The sequence below is a fragment of the Hipposideros armiger genome, unplaced genomic scaffold (genome assembly GCF_001890085.2).
Source record: "Hipposideros armiger isolate ML-2016 unplaced genomic scaffold, ASM189008v1 scaffold_827, whole genome shotgun sequence".
Taxonomy (NCBI): domain Eukaryota; kingdom Metazoa; phylum Chordata; class Mammalia; order Chiroptera; family Hipposideridae; genus Hipposideros; species Hipposideros armiger.
Genome location: NW_017732177.1, coordinates 102,155 through 130,079, shown reverse-complemented (window position 1 = coordinate 130,079; position 27,925 = coordinate 102,155). Strand labels below are relative to the sequence as shown.

The following is a 27,925-nucleotide window of genomic DNA, read 5'->3' as shown; positions in this document are numbered from 1 at the left end:
TGTGTGTGTGTGTGTGTGCAGGTAGCTATTTTTGCCTTGGTCTCCTCCGGGACCCCTGCAGGAAAGCTTGCTTCATGTCCTGGGTGTGTTGGGCAGTATGTATGAATAGAAAGTTAGCCTGTCTGTAACCGACAGGTGCCCTGTTGGAACCCTCTTGATGGATGATGACTTTAGCTAACTAGCCCCTTGCCACCTATGATCACATTTGTAACCAGGAGTCACACTGCTTGCTCATTCTCCATAGAGGACTGTGGTACCCATGGCCCCAGCCCCTCTGGGAAATGGTCCCTTTTGGACCCAGCACGTGGCTTTGCGAGAAGAAAAACGCATCCCCAGCCAGACACCATGCACACATACACCAACCTCAGCACCCTGTGTAGTGGTAGCTCTCAGCTTCACGTTGCCACCCCCCCGACCCCACCCCACCTCTACCCCCGTGGGAAGTGAGCGCTCCCTCTGAGCTTATGCTGGGTCTGTGCAGCCTTCTGCCTTTAGAAGAGGGCACGCAATCGGTGGTTGAGACGCATTTGTTCTGCTCTGGGGTTCAAGTGCTGACGCTGAGGTTGCAGATTGTGTCTGAGGCAGTTTGGGTGTGGACAGCATGAATGCCACTGTCCCCACCTGGGCCAGCTCCCTGTCATTTTTATATTGACTCTATCCAGCTAATAATACACCCCTAAATGTCAAGCTCTCTTGGGCGTCATTGTATTCATATCGTATAGGTCAAGGAAAAGATACATCAATATTTAATATTTTAATCTAATAAGATCACTGACATCCGTTGTTTCAGGCTAGTAAATTGGGGCACAAAGTCAATATGACACCACCACCCTCCACCCACTACTTGAGGTAGCCATTCCCACACACTCCGTCAAGTGGACAAGCCATTGGCTGAACTTTTGCAATAAATTGATACGTGCCAACCCCTGTCCTATGTTCCCACTTCTTGTGTTAATTAAAATAACAATTTATAGAAACACGTACAAGCTTTATTTGGACACCTGTGTTTGTGGTAGAGGACATGGGAGGCATATGGATTCGATAGCTTCCAAAACTTTATAGGCTGGAAATGGGCGTTTCCAAAACCGATGCGCGTTTTGAAAACATCAACAAAATGCTCCATTAAATTTGAGCACTTAATTCGGCTTATGCGATAAGAATCGTCCTCAGCTGATGCCTCCCATTAAGTGAACTTTACAGACCAGTGTCAGAGTTGGAAGCAGTCAAGAGACCCACAGACGGCTTTTCCTTCACCCTTCAAATAAAGAAAATTATTCGCAGCGACAGAAGATGTGATAATGTTAGCTGGGGTAAGTGACACCCAGAGGGGCTAGTTCTCTGAAACGCAAACCGTAATAGCGTGGAAAGTTAAAAGGGCTGACCTCCCACAGGTAAACCATAAACAGTTGCTCCCCTTGGATCCTTTTTTCTATGTTAAGTCTGATTTCCAGCTTATTTGGGACGCTCCTCTCTTCAGAAGATGATATGATTTATTATTTCACCGCCCAAACTGCCACCTTTCCTGACTCCCAGCGGTGGCACTTGGTTTGGGTAGAGAAGGAGAAAAGTTGAAATTGTTTCCCAAACGTACAGGTGCAGGCTAACCTGTGGCTTTCCATGATCTATAATTTCCCTTTGACACGCACAAACCAAGAATTAATCACTCATCAAATGCATTTCTTTTCAAAAAGATCTGTGATGGAGTGGATTTAATATGTCCATGGGTGTCTTAATATTTGAAATATGTAAACTTCAGGCCTTCAGAGATGGAATCATACCACTTTTCATGTTAATGTTAAACATTTTAACACGATGCGTTGATGCGATGGAAACCCAAATTCCTTGAGTACTAGTTATGTTTATGAGACATATTAGGCAGTGGTTCATTATGGAGTCAGTAGGACACGACATCTTGCTACGTTTTCATAACATTCAGACCCACGACAAATATTTTACATGAATAACCAAGTCTTGTGGTGATTTGCAGTTGCGAGTTGTATACCATCTTGATGTTCCTATTAGTATATTTTCAGTATTTTTGAAAGCATTGGCTTTCTGTGTCTCTGATTTCACCAGAATCCATGTTACCCTTTAAAGGAAAAGTTGCATCTGTATTGTTGCAGATTACGGGATGTTATTCAAGAGCATTTTTGAATTTTTTAACGGAATAGTTTAGATTTCAGGTGACTAATTTGTTCAGAGGTAATCGAAAAGTACAGTTCTGGTCATTTACATAATGAAAACCACACTGAGGGGAGGTCCGTCTTACACATCTGGTTATGTCATCAGGAGGCTGATTGAGCTCGTGAGGACTGCACGGAAGATGGACAGTGGGGGCTGGCGGTCTGTCTGGGGGTGGGTTGGGGGTAGCCCCAGCTGCACACAATTACAGCCGTGTGCTGCAGTTCCTTCCAATCAAGGGAGCCAGCTGACCCTAACGCAAAGCAGATGGACCATTTCGTAGCATGCAAATCGCAAGATTATTGTACATGATAATTAAAGAGATCTTTAAATGAAGAAATTTGAACTGACAGTTACGGTCGGTTAAGGCCCTTGGTAGCTGGATGATATTCAATGTGAAAACCCTGTAGCATGGGGACTCGGATGTGTGGGCTTGCGTCTGATGAGGGGCTAGCGTAGCTGCGTTTACGCTACAGGATTACATGCGGGACAGCCAAGGAGAAAGATCTGGACGTCTCAGGAAACGTGCTCTATGACGTTAGAGAACTAACCAGTCCTCTTTTTACCCCAAGGAATCAAGAGGACCTTGAGATGTTCTCAGAGGCTCCCTCTCTCCCTGTATCTGTAAACCCCCTCGATAGAAACATTTGTATAGTATCTGCCTGCCCTCCTTCAATGTAAGAATAACGATACAAAACAATCATTTTGTTGAGATTGGTTTTGTATCACAATGAACACATTTTTTTTTCAACCTAAAAAGAGTAGAGAGATACTTCTGGATTAAGACCAATCATCATTTACCTTTGGGGTTTTCATCCTAGCAGGATTTGTCAGAAATTGCTCTTTTGTTTATAAACTGGGAAAGTCTACTATCAATGCAATAGAACTATTCCACCTTGTAAACTTACTAATATTTATTTATTTATTATTCAGCGTTTACCTCTTAAAAAGTGAGAGCGAGTGCATGTGCGAGTAATATGACTTTGATGGGAAAGAGAGATGTGCGTTTCTTTTTTCCTTTTTTCTTTCTTGAGATGTGAGTTTCTTGGAAGAACTTATGATGGGGAAGGCATCACAGACTCTCTGTGACAATGCTTCCCCTTCCCTAAGTGACTCTGTAGAAGAGGAGGGTTGGCCATTGCTGCAAAGATTTGCATAAAGGTTCCTGTATCTGCTTATTTCCCCAGGTGTATTCTTGGGTGCAGAATAGAAAAGTGGATTTGGCTATTTCTTCAGCAAACATTTTGTCAAAGTCTTGCCATTGCAGGATGTCCTCTCCTGGGGCACCATGAGGTTTGCGGATGAAGGAAACACATTTCTCGTCCTCTGGGGGCTGCCGCCTACTGGGGAACACAGGATCCTTAAATGAGCTGGCTGACGTACGAGGCGGTTAAACGCACATGTTGACAGTCACAGGCTGAACGTTGGAGAGGGGGCAAAGGAGGGGGAGCCTTTATGTCCATCCCGGAGGGGTAAGGGAAAGGGGCTCAGAGGAGTGGCGTTTGGACTAAGCCTGGAAGTGTTCAGGGTCTATCGTCAGAACATGGAAGGCAAGACATTTCAGTGAAACAAATAACACGGGTCGGCCATGGCAGGACGAAGTGCCTGGCAGCGTGTTTGTAGAAAAGCTGAGTGTAAAGGGAGGCTGCGTGACAACTATGTAAAATATAAGAGGAGAGCCGTGGAAAGGTGAGTGGCAGTCGGTCATGAAGGCAGGTGCCCTGACTGAGATGCGGATACGTTTGCCTTTACAGAAAATGGGATGCAGTTGACGAGTCCCACAAGGTGAACGACTCGCCTCTGCCTGAGGAAAATAACCACCAACCATTGTGATGAGGGAATTGGAAAAAAGAGATTGACAGCAGGGCAATGGGACGGGAGGTTATTGTAAAGGTCCAGACAGGACGTGGGAAGATGGACGGTCGGGTGGTCACCATGGAGACAGAATGATTTGGGGATCCTTGGAATTATAGTCTGCACTAACAGAACAGGATGTTCATAGCTACAAACACAAGTCACAAAGACTCCAAGACCCCTTAACTATCCAAACGCATAGAGTTGGCATGAAGATAGATGTTCACAGAGGAGGGGACGTATTTTGGGGAGAGGCACCTGACACGGGGCTTGTGTGGAGACCTTCCATCAGCAGGCAGGTGGATGAGGGGCGTGGGTCTCACAGAACAACTGGGCATATATTTGAGGGTCACTTGCTTAATGAAGATTCCAGTCATGGAAGTCAGCGGAACCCCAGATGGAAGGCAACTTTATGACACAAACTTGAAAAGCACTTACGTAGCGGCAGGACTGGAGCCAAGATGGACTGAGAGATGTGCCACCCAGGCCAACCGGGACGCCAAGGACTGATACAGTATCAGAATGCCCAAGGGGTCTGTGGATCTCTCAAAGCCACCTCTTCTCTGTTCCTTTCTAAGTGGCTTTTCCTAATTCAAAAGGTGGAAGCCAGCAGAGGATTCAGAGAGAAACCTGACATCAGGCAACTTACTTCCTCCGACTCTTTCACTGATGTTCAGGCTGAACATACATACCCCTTCACCCACTTCTCAAAGGCACAGGCAGCATCACATGACACAACGTTTTGGTAAAGTAAAGGGTATCATGTAAATATCACCCATCAGCCGCTCCAAATGGAAAACGCTAAGGTATGGAGAATGTGTTTTTCTAAGAAAACAATTTTTTAAAAAATTCAGTGACCCTTGGAGCAGATATAAATATGCCATTTTTTAAATGAGCCAATTCCATGCATCTACATGTTTAATGACCTTTAAATTTCCCAAAGTAAGACTTGACTTGAGTTAAGGTCAAAATCAGAGTTGAAATTCAGCCACGTCAGGAATGTGCATCAGCTCTGACTTATTGTTTGTATTTGCACATTTTCCAGCTTCCTCTCTATTGACACTTAAGAAATCAAGCATTCTGGGCTTTTTCAAATGAGTTGTCAACACTTGAGGTAAATGCGCTTTCTCAACAGAAGATGATATTTAATGGCAACTGGAATACTTGGTGTTGATGTCATGGCCTTGAACGTCATGGTGCCACAGACTCTACCCAATTCAGTTAGTTTTCCATAGCCTGGGAGTGTCACAAATTTGTTTGAAATTCCTTTTCCACAGTGGCTACAATTTTGAACCGTGGTTCTTTAATCTTTCATCACCAGACAACTTGCATGCACGGGATGGGGTTAAAGCAATCAGAATGATTACTTTACAATGAGACACCTGTGAGTCACCGTTGCAGTGACACACTCACTCGAGCCAAATGCAAACGTTGTAAATTCATCATTTTCCAGTTTTAAACCGTAAGTCCAGAGGAGAATGCTGCTCCCGCGGTGATGTGCAGAGTCTGCAAGACTCACCCTTTGCAAGTCATTCTTGGGAGATGTGGCCCTATAAAAGGATTGCGCTTTATGTTTTCCTTGAGAGGAAAACTCCCCGAGATAGAAAGGACAGCAGTCTTGGGACCCATGTTGTAATGACCTTAGAACATATCATAAAAACGGCACCAGGTACATGGGAAAGTGACTTCAAACTCTTGATGAGCATCACCTTGTGTGTCCCTGGTTAACATGGAATCCGGTGGTGCAAATGGTAGCATTTATTGGGAAGCATGCACATTACAAAAAAATTGATGTTGAGATTTCTGGAGTGGGGTCGGGGGCAGAACTCATTCAGAATCAGGAAGCAATGTAGACCCTCTTAAAATAAAGGGGCTAAGACTCTTGAAATGTGATGGGCAGTACTTAGAAGATTTCAAATGTGAAGTCTTGATACGGAGAAGCCACTTGTATGAAAGGAAGTCAAATGTCGGTTCTCATCGGAATTGCTCTGTCTTGTCTACTGATTTTCTTGGTCAGCTTTTCCCCTCTGTTCGAGTCCCATGCAGATTGCTTTAATTGGTGTTGGTCCTGTTTCAGGTGTGCCTCTGAAGCCCAGGAAAGAGTTACGATTCACAGAGCTACCGTCCGGACAGCTGGAGATTAAGTGGTCCTCGAAATTCAATATTTCAATTGAGCCTGTGATCTACGTGGTACAGAGACGATGGAATTATGGAATCCACCCTAGTGAAGACGACGCCACGCATTGGCAGACGGTAGCCCAGGTTAGTACTTCAGAGATGTTGCTTTTCCCCCTTGAGGAGATACCTACTACCCACCTACACATACGAAATTAACCTGCCATGCTTTAGTCAAAATAGCCTGACTACCAAAACAACGTAAATGTGAACCTATCGTGTGTATCTGCTGAAAACAGGATGACCCCTGTGGATATAACCCAATACATGTCGGACCTTGACTACTGGCCTAATTTGCTCAAAATACATGTGGGAGATAATTTTCTAATCTGAGTGTTCCCTTTTATTTCCTCCAAGAACCACATTTCCGTGAGATAAGCTTAAAACCAACTAGAGCAAGGGAAATGCATCCCAGTTAGGACGAGTGAATGTGATATTTGATCGCGGAAGGGAGTTCTCTTCTGTTTCTCGTAAACGTAAGCCTGTATTCCACAAAAGACCTTTAGTAGCACGGGGTAAGATGCGTATCACCAAACTTCTTAGTGGAAAGCAGCCAACAGCTCATAAATCTTTCTAAGTGCTTTCTTTTTTGTCCTGGTCGACGTACAAGCTGATACACCACCTGGATGGCAACGCTCCCAGCGTTGATCTTAGCAGCTCTTCTTCGTCTTCTGTCTCGTGGAGGAGAAAAGCAAAATATTTTCTTTCTTTTTAAGAGCTGTTAAATGGACTACCAGCTGCAAAGAACAGTACGCGGAGATAGAAAAAGAATCAGTTCTCCACATGAAACTGCTCCATGCTTTTTAACCACTAAAATGCCTTCTCTGCATGTCTGTCTGTCTACAGGCAGGCGTTCTCACCTTGAGGCGATCTGATCACTTTTCTCCAAGGATAAGATTCCCAGTATTTTTTCAGTACATGTAAAATACATTTTAGTATTCAGGTGTTTGGGAGACGCAGTTGGTTCTTTTGTCAAAAGTACCTTCCCAAAGAGGTCAAATACTAAAATAATTCAAAAACTGCAAAATAAATGAGAAGTTTGGTGTAAAAGAAACATCTTGAATTAGGGGGAAAAAACTGGTTAAATAAATTTAGCAATTCTATTCTATACCTATTTAAATATATCTATTGGGTTTTCTGAAAAGTCATGACATATTTTTTCTATGTTTTTCGTTGCAAAGATACGTCATGACTTTTCCGACAACCCAATATATATATTGCTTTAATAAAATATAGACCCATTCAGAAAACAGCCTAAAATTTTATTTGGTTTACTTTATATGCTCCCTTAAACAAAGGTACAGTATCATTTGTAAATTCTCAAAACTATTTTAAGATTTATGAAAGTAACTGATAAGATCATCTCTTCATTTTTTGGAACGAGGAAAGATCTTGAATTATTTTCATTAGCATTTTTGCTAGTTAGCACATGTAATACGCCCCTCTTTTTTTTTTTTTTTGGTCTGCTAAATGCTGTGGATATTATGCTGACTTTAGTTTTCTGAATTCAAGGCTAAAACTCTCAGTGATGAAGTTGGTGAAAGTGTTGTCTCAAATTCTGCCAAACGAGGCAGAAAGCCACGTTTGAGTTCACAGTCATCCTTTGATCTTGGAAATGCTCAGCTTGGTTTCAATATGAGACAATGCGACAGTCCTTTCCAATAAATTATTATAATCTGAGGCTGCAGTTCCCCTTCCCCAGTTTTATCCACGGAGCTCAAGTTGAGGTCGTCCCTAGCCGTAAATGAGGCAAAGATTGGGGGCATTTTTTCCTGGTGATTCAAGACAAAGCCCTTCAGATCGCCGAAGGCATGTTGTTGAAAGCAGGTAGATGTTCCCTTAGCTTGATGAAGGAGGGAAGTAGGAAGACTGCCAAAGTTATGTGATATTTGGGGACTGTAGCAGTTGACAGCAAAACCTGTGGACCTTCCCCCGCGTCCAGGTTTAGACTTTGGATGTTTTGTTGGACAAAGATATACTAAACACACCTCACCGCCTCAGGAACCCAGCTGGGTGCTTGCCAATCTTACATGATTTACTCACATTAAAAACCAAAAAAGTCTTGGGTTGCAATGGACTTCTAGAAAGTGTTAGCATCCTGTAAGTGTGTGGGTTCTCCTGCCTACTTCCAAAATTATATCAGGCGTGCAAGTGGTAGAGGCACTCTCTATAATCTAAAGATGATTTTATTTTCTTGTTGTGCTGTAATGATTAGCTCATAGACGTATTTCCTTTTATTTATAATTTATTGATTTAAATCCCTTGAATGCTGTGTTTAGTCACCAGATTTAAGCACAGCCCAAGCAAATGGCCTAAGGGGGTTTGTTTTTGTTTTGGGTTTTTTTGTTGTTAAAGATTTTATTGGGGAAGGGGAACAGACAAGTTGCTGTCCTTTTGTTCTTCAGTCTACTTGTGGAGGACGTTGCTTCACTGGCCCATGTTGGTATTATCATTGCGCTCTTCCCGGGTGAGGCAGATCAGTCACTGGCCACTGAACGGCTGCTCATGGTGGCTCTTGGCAGCTCACGCCAGCTGCCAGCCACTCACGGCAGCTTATGTCAGCCCATTGCTGCTTATGTCAACCCATTGCAGCTCAGCTGCAGCCTACACCGTCGCTGGCAACTCACAGCAGCCCAGCTCCAGGTCGAGCTGTTGTTCACCATCTTAGCTGTAGAGGGTGCAGTGTCACTGGCCCCCATGTGGGATCCGAACCAGGGCCCTGCTGCTCAGAGCTGGCGTCCCAAGCCAACTCTTAACCAACGCGCCACTCGGCCGGCCCCTAAGGTTTTGACTTCCAGAGATATTTCACTGTTTGGGGTGCAATATCTATGATTGGAATTAGACGACTGGAAGTTCCCTGACAAGTTACTGGATCCTGGACAGCTGTTCCCATCACTGGCGGTTAGACGCACCCATCCAGAGGGAATAGAGGGAGGTCGAGGCTGTGTCGTGTTGGCCGATGAGTTCGTGTATGGTAAACACACCCCCCCGATGGACGTGTCAGAATAAAAGGGGCTCTCTGTGCTCTTGTGCCATCTCCCCTCAGACCACAGATGAGCGGGTTCAGCTGAGTGACATACGACCCAGCAGATGGTACCAGTTCCGTGTGGCAGCTGTCAACGTGCATGGGACCCGAGGCTTCACGGCCCCAAGCAAACACTTCCGTTCCTCTAAAGGTCAGTCCTGCTTTCCTGCCTGAACACTCGCCTTCCTCCCGGGCAGACGGGGGAGGCAGATTTGTCATGTCTCCATGGTGATATGTATGGCTGGTCCACAGGTGTCTTTGCTGTTTTTGGAGAATGGGACCAGGTGTGTTTGAAGGTACCCGTGAATTTATGATGAAGGACATCACTGGGCTTATGCCTTCGGAGATGTGGAAGATAATATAACGGGGTTTTGTCAACTTCGCAGTGGCAGTTTTCCATTATCAACTTCTGTTGAGTCGTTGCCTCCACATATTCTGCATCAAAACACAATTCAGTTCATTTGCGGAGAGAAAGGTTCGGTCAGGGCTAGAGTCTGAAGGTTTTCTTGAGACAATTGTGAAACTGAGTGTGAATTAATCTTTTTTGTTTCATCACATCCAGCATTGAAACCCCTCTAGAATTGCTTTAATATTTTGTTCCATTTGAACTTCATTGCTATTTTAAAATCTCTGTAGAATAACCCAGTGGAAATTCACTATTTTTATTTCTTTTTTAAAATTTTATTGGGGAATTGGGGAAGGGGAACAGTGTTGGGGAATTGGGATAGGGGAACAGCCAAGTTGTCCTTCAATCTTAGTTATGGAAGGCGCAGCTAGCTCAGTTCCAAGTTTAGTCGCCATCTGGCCACCCATCGGCAGCTCAGCGCAAAGTGCTGTGCTCAATCTCAGTTGCAGGTGGGCATAGTCCACCATCCCATGCAGGAGTCAAATCGGAAACCTTGTCATCAGGAGCACGTGCTCTCACCAGCTGAGCCATCCTGCCACCTGCTGGCAGCTCAGCTTGGGCGCAGCTCACTGGCCCATGTGGGAATCGAACCAGAGACCCTGTTGCTTAGAGTTCCCGTTCTTAACCAACTGAGCCACTCGGCTGGCCCTTCACTACTTTTCGTTGGTGGTGAGTTCAGTCTGTGATAGCTGAAGAGCATTGGACTAGGTGCTAATAACACCGCTGAGTGTATTTCTCCATTTGTGTAGGGATCCCTGGGAACCTTCTGAATGAATTACACATCTACTCGGCTGCTCACCAAGACCCTGTTTCATAGACACAGATCAGTCGGTTGTTTCCTTCCTAATCAGGAGCCATCCTCTTACATGGACGCAAGTTTAGGTTAATTTTAAACAAAACGCACTGTGATACTAATGAAGAATGTAAGCCATATGCCGTCATCATATGTCTTTCATTACGGGAAGGTTTGAATGGGCTGCTATAAATTGCCCTTTTTCTACCATGATGGGGAAAATGTATGTGTTTCAGCCAGTCTGTGGGTTTCTCACTATATACTGTCACCACTCCTTTCCCTGCGTAATCCTAGGTCTCAAGTGGAAAACTTGCAATCAAAATAATTTAACATTTGGAACCATTGACAGAGTATGTTGTGGATTTTGAGCTCTTCCTGTAAAAATCAAGTCCTTTTGAATTCTGTCCCTAACCCTAATCCTGTCCCTAACTCTAACCCTACGTCTGTCCCTAAGCCTAACCCTAACCCTGTCCTGAATCCTAACCGTATCCTGTCCCTAAGTCTAAGCCTAAACCTAACCCTAACCCTAACCTTAACCCTAACCCTGTCTGTAAACTTAACCCTAACTCTAACCCTGTCCTGAACCCTAACCCTAACCCTGTCCCTAACCCAAGCCCTAAACTTAGACATAACCCTGTACCTAACCCTTACCCTAACAAACAAAACAAAAAAAAGAAAAGGAAAAGAAAAAAATCAAGTCCTTTTAATTTTTATTGATTTTTTTAAACTTTATTGGGGAACAGTGTGTATTTCCAGGACCTTTCAGCTCCAAGTTAAGTCATTGTCCTCAATCTAGTTGTGGAGGGCGTGGCTCCCTGGTCCATGTGGGAATCGAACCAGCAACCTGGTGTTATGAGCCCATGCTCTAACCACCTGAGCTAACCGGCCACCCCCAAAACCTCTTTTTAGATAGAAAAGGTGCATTTCCCACCCCCCTCAACTGAGGCTAGTACACTAAGCAAACTTGAAACGCCGTTTTGTTGTTGTTGTTGTTGTTAAATTTTTATTGGGTAACTATGTTTTTTAAAGGACCCATCAACCAAACGTGAACGCGAAATTATAAAGAAAGACATCAAACCAGGTCTTGAGACTATGTCTGCATGTGAGTTAGAGAGGCAAGTGAAAGAAAGAATTACCAGTGAGCCTGGAGCCAATGGTCAGGAAAAGGCTTGGGACCTCGTCACCTTGACTTTTCCTGGTTCAAACGCAACGTTTGTGGTCCACAGCACGTTGTGATCCCACGACGGTGCCATCAGTTCGGTGGCCTGCAGGGGCCAGTCTGGTGCCCTCAGATCAAGGCTGTGGATTCGGACATCACCCCGAAGCCATTCCCAGCCTCTGGAGACAGACACTGCATACCTTTAAGAGCTGGATGGGACCTGGACAGAGGTCGTCGGACCGTCCCCAGGGCCGGGCATATGACTGCTCACTGCCTACAGGGCATCCATTCTGCTAGAAGTGGCAAAGCCAGGCTGTCAAATCCTTGCTAGAATGTGTGAGCCCCTTACTAGCCTGGAATGACACCTGCAGCCCACGAATTTAAATGGATTTTTGTTGAATGAAAATGCACCGTTTTTGGAAACATTGCAGTCACCGTTAAAAGGTTGTCCTATTTCCTGCTTGTACAAATACGTTCGGCACTGCAGACTTTCATTCTTGCACATCTTACACACCAAAAAATGTCTGCAGAGACTGCATAGGAGACTCTAGGTATCAGTGACGGTGCATCTCAGAATGATGGGAATACGATAGATCCACTAAACTGTTGAAGGCGTTTCTTCCAGGATACGTCGAAAGGATGCTTAACCATGTACAAGATGGTACCATATTTTTCCTAATCTTACTCAAATCTCATCAAATGTAGAAATGTGTCTTACTGGGGCAGAGGGGGGAAAGAAGGGGGAAAGCATTTTAACAATCTTACTGAAATAAAATTCGCATACCATAAAACTCACTCATCATAAGTGTCCACTCCGGTTTTTTGAGTATTTACTGAGTTGTGTCACCACCATCCGGTTTCAAGAACGATTTGATCCCCCCCCGTAAGACCCTTCCTGCCTCACTGGGGAATGTTGAGGTAGACATAAAGTTATTTTTGTGTCTTCAGCTTCTCCTCTTATTAGTCAAGCCTCATGCCTTCTTTTATGTAACAAATATTCGTTGAGTGCCCTACCGTGTTTTTAGGCACTGGCGGTATTAAGTGACTGAACTGACAAAAATGTCTGCTCTGTGGAACACACACTCATTCTACTTCGGGGATGACAGCAACTAGTAAACCATATTAATAAGTAAATGACTCCCGTAAAGCCGCGAGCAATAACAGAGATGATAAACATGAAGAACAGAACACAGGCACTGGTGGTTTTTGGTTTCTTACAGTTTTAGGGTAGATGGCTAAAGAAGGTTTTGCTGAGAACGAGGTGTTTGTGTAAAGGGAGTGAGTGTCGGCATTGCAATAATCTAAAGGAACAGCCTTCCAGTTCCAGGAAAGGGCAGGTGCAAAGGTCCTGGGGCAGAAGTGAGATTGCAACATTCCTGCAACAGCAGAGCAGCCTGAGGTTTTGGCAGGGGAGTTGGGGAGGGTAGAGGAAGATGGAGATCGAGAGAAAGGGGGAAGGTGGATTTGATGGGTCTTCTCAGGCGTTATCAAGAGCATGGCTGTCCTCTGAGTTAGATAGGGGCTTGGAGAGAGAGAACAAACAGCTGTCCTGAGGTGACTTAATTTGAGTAGTACCACTCAGACTGCTGTGCTGAGAAGAGACAAAAGGGGAGGGGAGACCCACGGAGTGTCCCCAGTCAAAGACGATGGTAAGTGTGCAAAGCCAGAGTGAGTTCATTCGGAAATCCACATGGAGAGGTACATCTGATAGGGTTTCAGCATTTGCCAGTGGCTTGTAGGGTCAAGGCTGACTCCAGAGCTTTTTGTCACAAACCGCTGGAAGGGTGGCATTGCGAAAGAATAAAATGGAGATGATTGAGAAGAGGGACTACTGATGGAAACCTTACTTCTTTGGGGGTACACGTCTTTCCAGAAGAGGGGTGATCATTAGTGAATTGCACATGCTTTTCTAAGGTGTAGATGCTCTGAGCTGAAGGACACTGGACATTCTGATCGGGCTGTGATTGAGAAATATGACTAAGAAAAGGACAAGCTGAAGACACAAAAATAACTTTATTTCTACCTTAGCATTTCCCGCTGAGGCAGGGAGGGTCTTATTGGGGCGATGGAATCGTTCTGATACTGGATGATGGTGATGGTGACACAACTCAGTAAATACTCAAAATAACTGGGGTGTACCCTTCAGAGAGTTTGTTTTATGGTATGTGAAATATTTCAATACGACTGTCAAAATGCTTTCCCCCCAGGGAGACACATTTCTACATTTGATGAGATCTGAGTAAGATTAGGAAAAGATATGGTACCACCTTGTACATGGTTAAGCATCCTTTCGACGTATCCTGGAAGAAACGTCTTCAACTGCTTAATGGGTCCGCTGTATTCACATCATTCTGAGATGCACCTTCACTGATACCAGCGTCGAATCTCCTATGAAATCTCCGCAGACATTTTCAGTGTGTTAGATGTACAAGAATGGAAGTTTTGGAGCCTTCTCACAAGGAGCTGAATGGACGTATTTGGATTCTGGGTGTCTTTGTACAAGCAGGAAATAGAACAGCCTTTTAAGGGTAACTGCAGTGGTTCCAAAAATTGTACTTTTCCATTTAATAAAAGCCTATTTTTTTACCTGCTGTGCTCCGGAATTGAAACTGGATCACTTGTAGGTCTTCTAATGGCTTAAAACTGCTTGGAGAAAGAATTATTGCTTCCAATATAATACCCTGCCCAGAGGGTAAGCAAGTATCTCGTGTATTTGAGTTGGGTAGACGGCCAGCCTTCATCACTGAAAGCTGGTCAAGAAAGGGGAAAGGGCTTTTTCCATCTACCATGAACACCTCTGAAAATAGATGTAAAATTAAATAGAAAAAGGAAAGGGAGGCAGGGAGGCAGTAGATGAAGGTGAACAGAATCAAATATGTGGTGATGGGAGAACTGACTCAGGGTGGTGAACACACAATGTGATATAGAGATGGTGGATTACACAATTGTACACCTGAAACCTAGGTAACTTTACTAACCATTGTCACCCCAGTACACTTTAATAAAAAAAAAAAAAGGAAAAGGAAAGGAAAACTTGATAAAACGCGTTTCATTTAGTTTGGGCTCTCTGCCTGGTATTCAGGGGCCGCGATCCTGATTTTCATAGGAAAACCAAAAATTCTTGTCGTTCTCTGCTTTGTGGTTATGCTTGAATACAAAATTAGCCTGTGGTGTGCCTGAATGGATTGGCTACTTAGTAACTTCATTTCCTCGTAGCTCATTTATTTTCCCATAACTTAATCCTAACCCCTTCGAATACTTATTTTTTATAGAAAAATTCCAAGCGGTCATAGATTGAGTTTCATGCTTTTCCTTTTTTTAGGGGCATACCAGTTTTGGATGATTTTATTTCTAACCTCTATCTCCCCTCAAAAGACATGCATGGTTATAGGATGAGTCAAGTCAGTAATTTCTGCGGGCAGCAGAAAGGCCAAAATCGAGCCTGGGATACTGTCTCCATTTCCTTATTTCAATTCCGTGCGCTGTCTTTCCTCCCCGCCCTTGAGAAGGCAACTGGACGTCAACATTCAAAACCCAAATTGCAAATAATTTAATAGCCTCATGTACCGTGTCCCTTTGGACCTTTTGTGTCTTTACACAGAGATGGAAACGGCAGTCCTTCACGGGGTGAATTCCCTTCCGAGGCTGCTCGTGGGTCCAATGCTTTCCTAGGCAGGAAACGTGCCAGGGCCTCGGTGGGGGGGGGGCTTTCCTCTCCAGCCCCACGTGGAGCAAACCGTGGGAAGCATCCGAACGCAGCGGTCGCATGGGCTGTGTTCCCAAGGAAGTGGGCACATGGCGCCTTAGCATGTGACACATGGAGGTCACCCACCTCAGATGGGACCTTCCAGAAACCCGTGCAGGTTATGGCTTTGAGGGGAACTGGTTTATGTAGCAGGGGAGTCAGGGACCCAGAGGTGGGAGAGACGAATGCATGTCGGGGAAGACAAGGAAGACAATGAAAGGCTCACTCTCAGGCTCGTTAGCCCGGTGGGCGCCAAGCTTTGTCCCCATGGGGAACTCTGTCCTGGTGTGGAGGCTGTTCCCGGGGGCAGACAGACAAAGGCTGCGGGACGGAGGCTGGCATCTAGAAGGTGCCATGCCCTGAAATGGTAGAGGATGGGAGGTACGCTTGGGGCCCTGAGAGGGTCTGCTGTGTCCCTGTTGTTTGACTGTATAGCCACATGATTCCCGTTATAGAATGAGTCTAATAAACTCTGAATTACGGTGTAAAAGAAATACGTGATTAGGCTCGTGAGTGGAATTCGCCAGATCATGAAAGGCGTCCTGATGCTGTTAAATGTTCCCGCTCTCTCCCTCAATTCCTAACCGGACACCCGCCTGCTTTTCTGGGTCCACTTTCTTCTGTCCCATGCTGCCACGTTTCCCCAACATCAGACAAGTGTCACATCAGCGTCCACTCCTTTGCAAAGGAAACCGCTGGTTTCTGCCTCACAGAGAGCCTACTGTGTGCAGAAATAATTGGGGGGCGGTGCCAACGGGAAAAGCGCTTTTGGCTTTCACCTTGTGCTGGGTTTCCTTTTTCAGCAAATTCATGCTTTACCTTTTCTGCATCACGTTCATCTTTTTTCAAGGGGGAAAAAAGTGCGTATATTGCATGCCTCGTATTGGACATACAGAGAGTGCCAAAAAATATATAGAGATACACATTTTAAGAAAGGAAAAAACTGCATTAAAATTATGCTGATGGGAACCACTTTGAGCACCTCTTGTCATTGCAGAAGTCACACGGGACTTGTATTCGTCTTTTGTTATCGGTATATATTATTACAATTTTAATACAGTTTTTTCTTTTCGTAAAATGTGTCTACTTTTTTTTGCCACCTTTGTAAACATTACTACCTCCTGCCTGCATAAATACATGATGGTATTTACAGACTTACAGAATTTGGGGAATAAAGTGCTTCTGGAGACCGAGGCAACTTTTATATGTGAACTTGGGTAGTGAACCAAGGAAGGACCCTGATTTTGTGGACTGTATTCCACAAAATCCGAATCCATTGTTTTCCATGTGGCCAAAAGCAGGCAAATATTTGTTGCGATGTTTGAGATTAGTCAACATGAATTACGCATTATGAAATAAGGTACTTTTCAGGGACCTGAAAAGAAAAAAATCTTAAATCCACCTTACCTTGTCATTAACCTAATCCATCTTTTAGTTATTATGTTACTTTTAGTTATTATCATCCTTTGCGTTATGATATTCACTTCCCTCCAAATTCAGCGTCTTTCATGCATCTTTTTTCCCACATGTAGAGGACACGTGAGAAAAGAAAGAAGCAGTAGACAGCGTTGTTTTCGCAGCATGTTGCACCAGGGGACATGATTCCAGGCGCCTGTTACAGAGTGTTAATTAGTCGAGAACACGCGTCACGATGCCTGATGTCTGCCTGTCGGTCCTGTGTGGGACCCATCACTTTGTATGTTCACCTGCAACTGCTCTGCAGGTGCTCTTTCCAATGGGCACCCGCAGACTCCCCTGTCCGTCTGCCCAGAAACTATTTAATATTACAGCTGGAAATTGGCTTGAAGTGCACCTACTGCAGCTTCTCAAAGACTTAAGTGACCAGGATGATTTTTCTTTTTTAGTAGCGGAAAGAAAAGTATCCCAACTGCTGAGCCTAGAAAGGAAAAGAAGTTTAAATCTTAGCGCCGACCTTCTATTTAGTTGGGGAATTTGGGACTAGTTGTATGATTCCTTCGAAAATACGATTGTACTTGATCAGTGTTATGTACCTTAAGAGATATTCCCATGATGCATTTCAGCGGGAAGTTTGATTGATGGAGACCGTCGTTGGAGGAAATCAAATACAGTCAACATTCATTTGGTTTAGTAAATACGTGTTGTTGCTCTCTCTATGCACTTATTGGCAATTTTAAAAATGTTTCTATGTTTTATCATTTTTACTTATTTATAATGGCTGGCCTCTTTTTTGCCCTTTGCGTGCCTCTGAGTTGCTTCGTTAACCTGCAGAGATAGCTTTCCATATTTAAGCAGAGGGCATCGTCTGAAAGCCTGGAGGAGCCCATATCACAATAAGTGATGGGGTTTCCCCCCAGGCCGGGCAGGGGCACTCCTTTCCCATGAGATGTCACTTCTGTGCCCTCACAGACCTGTGTTTCTCCAAGGTTGATGACAAGTGACTGTACTGGTCACTTTCCCCACCATGGGCTCAAGTCATTCCATGCTGTAAAGCCTGCTGTGTGTCACTTTGTCACCTGTGGCCTTCTCCACGAGCGGTTAAAGGATGAAGCTTAAAACTATCTTTCTGAAACCCAAGTGTTCCATCTTCCAAAAGCACCACTTATGGATCATTAATCAAAGGAAGTAGTTTTCTCCAAGGCAGACGCTGGATGCTCACGCTAAATACTCAGGCTAGCTCGCCCTGGACATCACGCAAATTGTATGTGACTGGGAGGTAATACCCTCTCCCCGTTTCAATTATTTTTGAAGATGGGCTTGTTTGCTGCTGTCTGCAACGTGTTTCTTCAGATAAGTGCAAAGATCATAAAGAGTGGAAGAAGCAGAAAGGGATGTGAGATCGGGGAGCGATGCTCTGATTTAAGCCAGAAAAGGGAGGGGGTGGGAGAGCCCTTGTGATGTGAATCTGACCCTCTTACCCTACACGCTTGCACAAGGGAATTCAACTCTCTGGACCTAATTTCCTCACCTGTAAAATGGGAACACAATGCCAACACTGAATTTACAAAGCACAGGTTTATACAATTAGAAGTAAACAGTGCCCGTGTCAAATTTCAAAAAGCTACTGCTTCGGAGGGACGCTAAGTCAGGGGTTGGCAATTGGTGGCCCGCGGTCCAGATTCGGCACGCTGCCTGTTTTTACAGATCAAGTTTTATTGGCACGCAGCTATGCTCATTTGTGTATCCACTGTCTGGCTGCTCTCCGGCTACCATGATGGAGCTAGCGATTGCAACAGAGACTGCATGGTTTGCACAGCCTTCCATATTTCCTCTCTGCCCCTTTACATAAAAAGTTTGTCAGTCTCCGCACGCAACTGTTATGACACTTTCCCCATTAAAGGGCTTAACATGTTTGCGTTCTGCGGGGACGCTGGGATTATGAAATGTAACAGGTCGGATGTGTGTGAGGTGTAGGGTATATTGTTAGAGCCCCAGATTCCTCTTTCTCCCTCATTTTCAGCCTCACTCCTGGCTCTGCCACCAACTACGTGAGTGACCTTGGGTGACTCACTTTCTCTCTCTAACCCTTAAGATTCTTACCAGTTTTAAAAAAAAGCCAAATAAATAAATGATAGAACCTCATAGGGCTTTATCATAATGGGGATGTCCATATGTATATATATTTTTTCACGTGCAAACTTTCAACCACATTTCAAAATTCTGCAATTACAACATCACATAAATCGAGAGGAAATGTTTTGCCTGAGTCCACAGCAAGCAAGTACTTTACTTCGTAATGTAGGGAGCCATTTCGTAAGGCAGGGGAATGGCTTGACCGTGGACATCTGTGAGGACTGAATATAATTCCTTCTGAGAAGAGAAATGGGCCAGACTCTCGCCTGAAGTCTGCAGGGAATAAATGGATAAATGAATGGCTGGTTTACAGAGGAGAATCAGGGCTACAAACAGGTGGTTTTTACAGTTCCTTTTTTGGCTTCGAAATTTTAGAGTGATCTTTTGGAGGGAACACAGAGATTGGGGTTGTCTCATCTTGGTAATGGAAGTTATACAAGGTGATATAGGCTTAAACTACCCGTGGTTTCAGGCATGCACTGGGGGTCTTTGAACGTACCCTCCAAAGATATGGGGGGCTCTGTAGTATATGGTCTATAACAGTAATATGTAACATGTATATGCCCCACCCAGACTTGCTGAATCAGCATATCCCAGTATAAGTCTTGGGCACCCCCAGAAGCTTCCTAATGTTGATTGTTTGAGAACCAACCGCTTGATCAACAGTATCACGTAACACACCTGGATTAGCCACTTACCCAAAAAAGCAACTATAGAATGGTCTCATCTTTTAAAAACATTTCAAAAGCAACCAGCCAGACCTCCAGCCCTTATATGTCTCAGAGAAAACCAAGAGATTTCAGAAAGTCATTCATGTTTCCATTATTCCAAAAACACGAACGATCCTGAGGAAGAAATAGGGGTAATTTTCATTCTGTCTCCTTCATGTATATGAAGTGAGATGTAACTTACTTATATCCACAGCAGATGGTATGATAATTGGAGTTCTGGACAGCGTTTTCTGGGGGAGGCGGCCTGGATCACAGCCGTCTGTGAGTCAGCTGTGATTAGCAGCATTGACACTTGCTCAGTGTGTGGCAGTAAAGGAAGAAGACTCCCTTTTGCTTTGCACCTATTTTGTCATCTTTGTCCACACATTTAAGATGGAGATTGGTAGAGTAACAACTCCACAACCTAATTTCTCTCTCTCTCTCGACAGCTGAGCAGGTTTTGGCTTCTGAGACAAACCAGAAATGGTGACATGACAAAAGTGGATGGTGTCCATCTGTCATTCCATTGGCAATGTGAGAAAAAGAAGGGGTGTTTCTGCTGATCACTTTTGCTGCTTTTATCCGATAGGAGGATCAAAAACTACAGGGACTACTTAGATAAAACAATTACAAATATAAGCTGCATTTCTTTTTCTTTTCAGAATTTTCAAAGGCCATTCCACCTGCTTACCTATTTTATGTCAACCAACCTAAACTGAGTTTTACCGTGTCTTAGAGAAATGTATCAGTTTTGATACAATGGAAATTCGTCTGGGTTGTCGTGGCACGGAAATACCTAGAAGGATCCTTCTAGATTAGAAATAGGACCCAAATGCATGTATCTTACTGTTTGGTAGACTCCATGTTAATTTGAGGCTTATCAGGGGGCATCGTATTTACTGCTCGTTTTCATCTGTTCTACATAGAAAGGGCAACTTTTCACGCATCGACCACGGTACAAAGAGACATGGATTTTTTTGTTGTCATCCTTGGTCCTTGAGTCATAACGGTTCCTCTTTCTACTGGGATTTCAGATCCATCTGCACCTCCAGCTCCAGCCAACCTCCGGCTCGCGAACTCCACCATCAACAGTGACGGGAGTGTGACCGTGACTCTTGTTTGGGACGTCCCCGAGGAACCGGATATCCCCGTGCATCACTACAAAGTGTTCTGGAGCTGGGCAGTCAGCCGCAAGTCATTTGTCCCCACGAGAAAGAAGCGGAGAAAGACTACAGACGGGGTAAGTGGGTGAGAGCCCAAAGAGAGAGTGGCGTCTTCTCGCAAGGGGCACTTGAACGCAAGGCCACCGATCTGAAAAGCAGCCTCTGCTGAGCTAAGAGGAGTGGGGGTGGGTGAAGGGAAGGGTCCCTTCCCTTTCTTTTTGACCGAGGAGGTTCAGAGAATGGTGGACCATGCTAGTGGTTTTGCCTTTCACGTTGTCAGTGAAAACAGTTGCATTGATTCCATTGACCTAGTCATGGCCAAATAAATGGTCATCAAAACTCCAGGAATGAAAGGAACAGAAATTATTTTCATCTCACCTCTCTAGTCATAGAAAAATGATATAATTCAAAATGTCCTTCACATGTAGGTGATTTTTGTGTGTTTTGTTTGAGATCCCTTTAAATTAAAGAGCCAGTGTTCACGGCATTTCTGTTGCAAGGTGTTCCCATCTGTAGTCATTAGAACAGTAAACAGCTTAGAAAATGCATGCGTGGCCATCTACAGAGGGTGCCAAAAAAAAGGAATACCAATTTTAAGAAAGGAAAACACTCTATTAAAATTGTAATACTCAATATATACCGATAACAAAAGAGGAACACAAGTCACGTTTGACTTCTGCAATGACAAGAGGTGCTCAGAGTGGTTCCCATCAGCGTAATTTTTGAAGATAATAGTTTAGGGAGAGTGATATGCATTCCAACAAGAGACCCTAACTGAAAGAAATTGGCACTTGGCAGTGTGTGCGGACATCCCATAGGTTGAAAGAGGAACAAATCATAGACACAGACAATACTTGAGTGGTGACCAGAGGGTAAGGGGGGAGGGGGGTAGTAGATGAGGGTAAAAGGGATCAAATATATGGTGATAGAAGGAGAACTGACTGGGTGGTGAACACACAGTGTGATATATAGGTGATGTATTACAGAATTGTACACGTGAAATCTATGTAACTTTGCTAACCATTGTCACCCCAACAAACTTTAATTAAAAAAAAACAATTTAAAAAATCCATGATGAGGCCCAGGGAGAATTTCTGCGGCCACAGATACCAGCTAGTGAATGCTGAGAGCTGTCCCAGCCCCACCGGGGAGAAGGTTTGCTCTCAGCATTCCCCTTAGTCATATCCGCCTTCCAGAGCCGACCAATGGAAGATGGTCGAGTTCTGATACCTAATCCCTCAGAAGCCCGAATCAGAAAATGCTGCCATCTATTAATGTACAGTGAGCATTATTAGGCTCACGGTTCTGGAATACCCATGAAAGAATCATGTTCTCTCTCTGAAAAGAGATCTTGCAAGACCCAAAATTATGATCAGGATGCTAATAAGGGATTACGGAATTTAAACAAAGGAGTTACTTATGCGATTCAGTGTGTGTTGATTTCAGGCAATGCCTTTACTATCTAGCACATAGCATGCCCCCAACTGGAATATCTTTGCTGGAAAGCATGTGCTGTTATGTGCCTGCTGTTTGGTGTGGCATCCGTGATGGACAGGTTTTTCTCCTTCATAAATATCAACACTACCAAGTGGACCATTTATAGACAAGTCTCCTTTAGCTTAGGAGCCATTGGATAGCATCGTACGCATTATATTTTGACAAATGTTTTGACTCCTAAGACAAAAAAAAACCAAAACCAACCGTTATTCCTGTTCATTATAAGTTGTTGCACGGGACTTTATTATTGTACCATAAAAATTCACTTAAAAAAACCCCCACTGGATTCAAAGCTAGGAGATCTATGTTTCCATCTTGGTGCCACCTTCAAATACCTGATTCGCCTGGAATGTCACCTTATCTCTTGATTGTAGTAGAATTCCTGTCTGGCTTCAAGCTCGTGGGAAAATGACATTGTTTTGAGTTGTTTTTATTTAGTATGGGGCACCACACACAGACAATTGGGTGAGCGTTTGATATTAACCAATATAACGGCAGAAAAAATTTAAAGCCTTATGTCGGGCTGATTTTTCCTACTACTTTTGGTGGAAATGTACTCGTAGAATTGGACTAAACTATCAAAGACACACAGTTAAGGGTCATTTGTAATTTTCCCAGTAGATGCCAACATGAGCCTCTGCTAGCTTCTTTCTAACAGCTCTTTTTCTCTGTGAGGTGGCATCTGGAAAGGGGGCGGATCCAATAATTAGACTGGGCACACAACTTAAAAAGCAAACAAACATGTTTTTACCTTTCTGCGAAATTTACATTGATCAGTTCGTCAGTCTGGGTTTTTGGATGCTCACGATGAAGAAACGCGTGTGCTCTTGGCAGATCACAGGGCTGCGTTAAGTAGGAACTGGTCTGCTCCCTTACGATGCCCCCAAGGGGGTCTGCGATGAAGGTGGGCAGCAGCGAGGGTTTGTCATAGAGCTTGTGTGTGTCCTGGTCCTTTGCAGTCTCAGCGCTCCGTGACCCTGGAGAGGCTGCAGCCAGACTGTGACTACACAGTGGAACTCCAGGCCATCGCCTACTGGGGACAGACCCGTCTCAAGAGTGCCAAGGTCTCACTTCATTTCACGTCCACGCATGCTGCCAACAACAGTAAGTGCTTTCCGGGCTTATGGTGGCGTTTCCTACCCACCGAGCCATCGGGTCGAGACAGAGCACAGGCAGAGCGAGGGTTCCCTTTGGAATCTTTCCATGACAAATCTTCATGTCGATAAGTCCGTACCAATGTCCTTAGAACAACAATGCCCCAAACACTTTTTACCTTTGAATTTTTTCTTATGATTTGTATCTACTTGACGTGGAAGAGTTTGGTGTCGCCATGGAAACTGAACAGGAACTCGTGTTGTGTCCCATTGTAGCAAGTTTTTTTTTAGATTTGCATAACCTGAGGCCCTTGGGCATATGCATGCTTGCTTTTAGGGAGAACACACAGGTACACTGTTACAAACGCTTGCTTCCCTTCTAAAAACGTGACGCGCCCATTTGGTGCTCGTAAGGGCTGCTTGAGAGGCTACCCAGTGTCCACGGAGTGAAGTGACTAAAACATGCCCCTGTTGATTTTCCGTGTTTCCAGTTGTTCTACACTGGCATGTTTGCCAAGAACTGATCAAAGCAAGACAAGAGTCTCGTAGGACACTCATAAGTGAGCCAGAAAAACCCGTTACCTGGGGCTCCTGGCTTTGCTTGGGGGCCGGGGCTGGTTAGAAGGCCGTGGAGAAGCTGGAAGCGAGGTTTCTGGGACTGGGCTGGTCAAAAGAGGGAGAGTCTGGGGTCCGAGGATGTGGGGGTGTTGAGCCCAAGGCTGGCAGGGCCCATGGTGTCTGGGCAGCGGGCTTGGTTCACAAGGGGAAGAAGAACATGCCCAAAGCTTGTTTGGGTGTAGGGAAGCCAACTCCATAGAGCTAGACGTGCTGACAACTCATAATCATCTTCTACCACCTGGGAAAAAAATGGATCCAAATGGTGCTCCCCAGAAAGTTCTAGAAACAGAGCTTCCTACCTTTTTGAGAAGTCATCCTTTTGGAGAATCCGTAGGTTTGAAAAGCCTGCTGTTTCTCTGTAGATAATCTTTATATTCTATTATACTGCGTGTATGCTACTATTCTTGGGTACAGTACAACTTTTACCTAAAAATTCTCATGGGCATGTGTCTATGTGTTTAGTCACTTCGTTGATATGTATGTATATTTTAAATTCGGCCATCCAGTCATCTAACTGAAATGTATGCGTAGGAATTAAGACACTGCTGTGTCGCGGGGTGGGCCATTTATTATGTTATATTATGCTGTAAACATATGTACACTAAATATTAGGCAGCGTATGTAGACTATCGGCACGCTATATGGTACACATGTACCCTGTATTGACATGCATATGCGTGTGCACAGATACACGCATAGGCATGCATGCGTATTTGTACACATATGCAAACACACACGTGCACACACAGGCACGTACGCATCCCTCATGCCAGCACTAGACTCATTTCATGGCTCTCCACCTTAAAAGCGCCTGACGTTGAATTTGGGAGATGAGCGAGTAACGATGGTTACACAACGGTTAGGCTGCCCCACTCAGAGCTGGAGAGAGCCGTGGGCTCCAAAGACCGCAACCTGATGGTGGGGCGAGAGCCTGCGTGTTCCCCGCTGAGTCCGGGACACTGAGCGAGGGCTCCGAGGATGCACAAGGCGTCGGCTGTCGCCCCACAGACACAGCAGCAGCATGTGTGAGTGCAAGGGGCGGGGGGAGGGCACTGGGTGTGCGAAAGCTCAGCGTGGGGGAGGGGAGGACAAGCATGGGCCAGTTCTCTCCCTGGGGGCTCCCAGTGGCGCCTGTGAATTTCATCAGATCCGTGTGTTAATCATGTCCCTGAACTCGTACACTCAGCTGCCAGCCCAACCTGCCCACTCGGATCGCTAACGGGCATTCCCACTGTCACATATCCAAATCCCAGCCCCGTTTCCCTCTCGCTCTGCCCCTCTCCCCGGCTCCCCCACCTCAAATGTCTCCACCGTTTGCCCATCTGCTCAACCCAAAGACCGGCAGGTCATTCGTTCTCCACGCTTCTCTTTCCTTTCTCCCCAGAAACCCAGTTCTCTAGAAGCTCCTTTTGTTTCTGGTTTCAGACTCTATGTGGGATCTGTCCATTTCTTTCCCAAGTTCAGGCCTTTGTCACCGCGCTCTTACACAATTAAAAGACTCTCCGAATTAGCAGCTCCATTTCCGCTCTTTCTTAAATACCCATTTTGTAGATGGAGATATTAATCATATCATACATTTCTCCCTCTGCGGGGCTCCTCTCACAAGATCACCAGCTACTTACCTTCTCTTTTCGCTTCTCCCAAAGATTCATCCTCCACTGCTTTCCTTCCAACTTCCTCCTCAGACCCCAATTAAAGTTCTGCTTCACCCATAACCTCGTTTTCTCTTCCTGGTCCTGAGGCTTTCATCTATTGTGTGAGAAAAAATGGGCCTTCCAGCCTCCTCCTGGTTGTTTCCAATAAACAGCATTCCTTCCCCATGAGAAAGTGCTGTGGGATTGCGAACTCCCGTAATTTAAGACGTGTTCCTTCCCGCAACCATGAACAAGGAGAAAAGAATCCCAACCTCAGCTTGCTTATGGCTGAGGTTACGTCATCTAGAGCCTTGTCATGGCCCAGCCCAGACAAAGCTTGGATGGATGGCTGCGTCTCCACAGCACAGCTAAGGCCTCCTCTGTCTTCCGGGGGCATCTCCACACAACCCCGTAACCTCCGGGACGTCCTCTTTAATCAGCTCCTTCTCCCATCCTCCCAAGTGTGATGACAGCTCTTTCTCCCTTACCGTAAGCCATCTGAGTTCCTCCCTCTCGGTAAGCCACGCAGCTCCCCATAAATGTAAGTGGGTGTCCCCCTTCACCTATGATCTCCTCCTATCCTCTGGAATCTAAGGCAGATGTGTCATTTCTTTTGCACGTGGTAGACTCCACTACGTGGGGTCTTGACCCATTCCTTCCTAACTTGAAAAGCTATATTTATCGGACCAAAGTCTTACCTGTGTCATAGAACATGGGTTGTCTGTGTGCGTGTGCGTGTGTGTGTGTGCCTGCCTGTGTTTTAGCAGCCATTGCGCCCATTCCTGGGCTCCATGAGCCTCTGCATACAATAAATCCCCCACTTGAGAACAAGGTTTGTTCCAGGAGAACGTTCATAAGTCGGATTCGTTCACAAGTCCAACAAAGTGAGTCTTATAGACCTTTGACACAAATATACAATGTAAAGCCAATGGTTGAATGATTCATGTTGTAAGAATGAGTGATGTCTACCATCTTTTCGACTCGGTCCAATCTCTCAATTATTTTCACTTTTATTTCCATGGTTATTGCTTTGCGCTTCCTAGCAGTCCGCTCCACATCACCACTGCTTTTCCTCTGGCTTTTGGACATCCCGGGCTCTGACTGAGCCCTGTACTACTGTACGCTATCGCACTGTACAGTGAGCACACAGCAGCACAACTGGGACGTCCGGCAGACACGGGAGCCACTTTTGCGATTTGTTTGCATCTACGAATGTTCGTATTGCGAGGTCCGTTCGTATCTGTGAAAGTTTGCAACTCGAACGTTCACAAGTTGGGGACTTACTATATTCTGTTTGCTCCATAGACGTCTGTGAAACTGAGTTCATCATTTATTCCGTCTCTTATCTCCAGGCTCCACCAACCCCTCGGCATTGGAGAGGTTGATTCTCAGCGGCTAGGACATTTTCTAGCTCTCTCTTAAAATTAGATAATGTTTTACCTGACCAATCAAGAGAGGTGATAGTTAACCTGCCAAATGCCACTTTATTCTCAGGATGAATTGATTCCTCTCCCATGGCTTCAGCAAAGTAATAAAAGGAAAGGAAAATAAAAGAAGCCATACTGCCAAGTATCCTTAGTAACACGTGCTGTGTGGGTCTCAAGGGACCCTGCAGAAGAGACTGGCTTTCCAGAGGATTATGCAGGGGACAGCTGAGTATTTTATATCCCAGCGTTGATATATAACCTCATAAACACGAGTGGAGGACTTTTACGAGTACACTCTATATTTCATCACGAACCAACTGGAAGTAAAGAGTAATTACAACTTTATGGTATAAGCAAGGGAAGTTCTACTTTAGAGGAAGGGGAGTAGTAAATGTCAGTGTCTAAATTACTTTTTGAATTATGTCTTTCCAGGTCTGCAGGCTACTAGGTGTTTTAATGATAAATATTTCGGCGGACATAAAGGCCAAGTGTTCGTGCCGTTTTAGAAAACGGTGCCTTCAAGGAAGAAAGACATAACCCTGCCTTTAATGGAAACGTGGCTTGCTTTTGGGGAGGCGAGAGGAATATTTCCAGAGCTGACACATTCCACGTGCTTTAGAGTTGGAATAGAATCCTAGCTCTGCAAAGTAAAAGTGAACTGCAGGGAAATAACGCTGAACCTCTCCATCTCCAAAATTCATCAACATGTTGACATTTGATAAAATACACATAGCCCAGAAGCCGGCTTTTGTGAACTTTTAGGACTGTTAAAGGGTATAAATCAGGCCTCCTGTCTTCACAGAATATGGTAGGAATGATTTTATTCCATTTTTGTTGACTGCAGAAAGTGGAGGACATCCTCACAGCATCAGGGACACGCTCGTAGGACGGA

General features: G+C 44.8%; 1 protein-coding gene across 3 annotated transcripts in view; it reads left to right on the top strand.

The window, feature by feature from the left end:
• Nucleotides 1-27,925, top strand: part of ANOS1 (anosmin 1) — a 184,840-nt gene that overhangs the window by 137,080 nt on the left and 19,835 nt on the right. For all 3 annotated transcript variants that reach the window (XM_019629175.1, XM_019629173.1, XM_019629172.1), the window contains 4 exons: nucleotides 6,113-6,297; nucleotides 9,257-9,386; nucleotides 20,635-20,840; nucleotides 23,220-23,364. In XM_019629175.1, coding sequence (XP_019484720.1) covers nucleotides 6,113-6,297; nucleotides 9,257-9,386; nucleotides 20,635-20,840; nucleotides 23,220-23,364 — 666 coding nt within the window. The remainder of the gene's footprint in view (nucleotides 1-6,112; nucleotides 6,298-9,256; nucleotides 9,387-20,634; nucleotides 20,841-23,219; nucleotides 23,365-27,925) is intronic.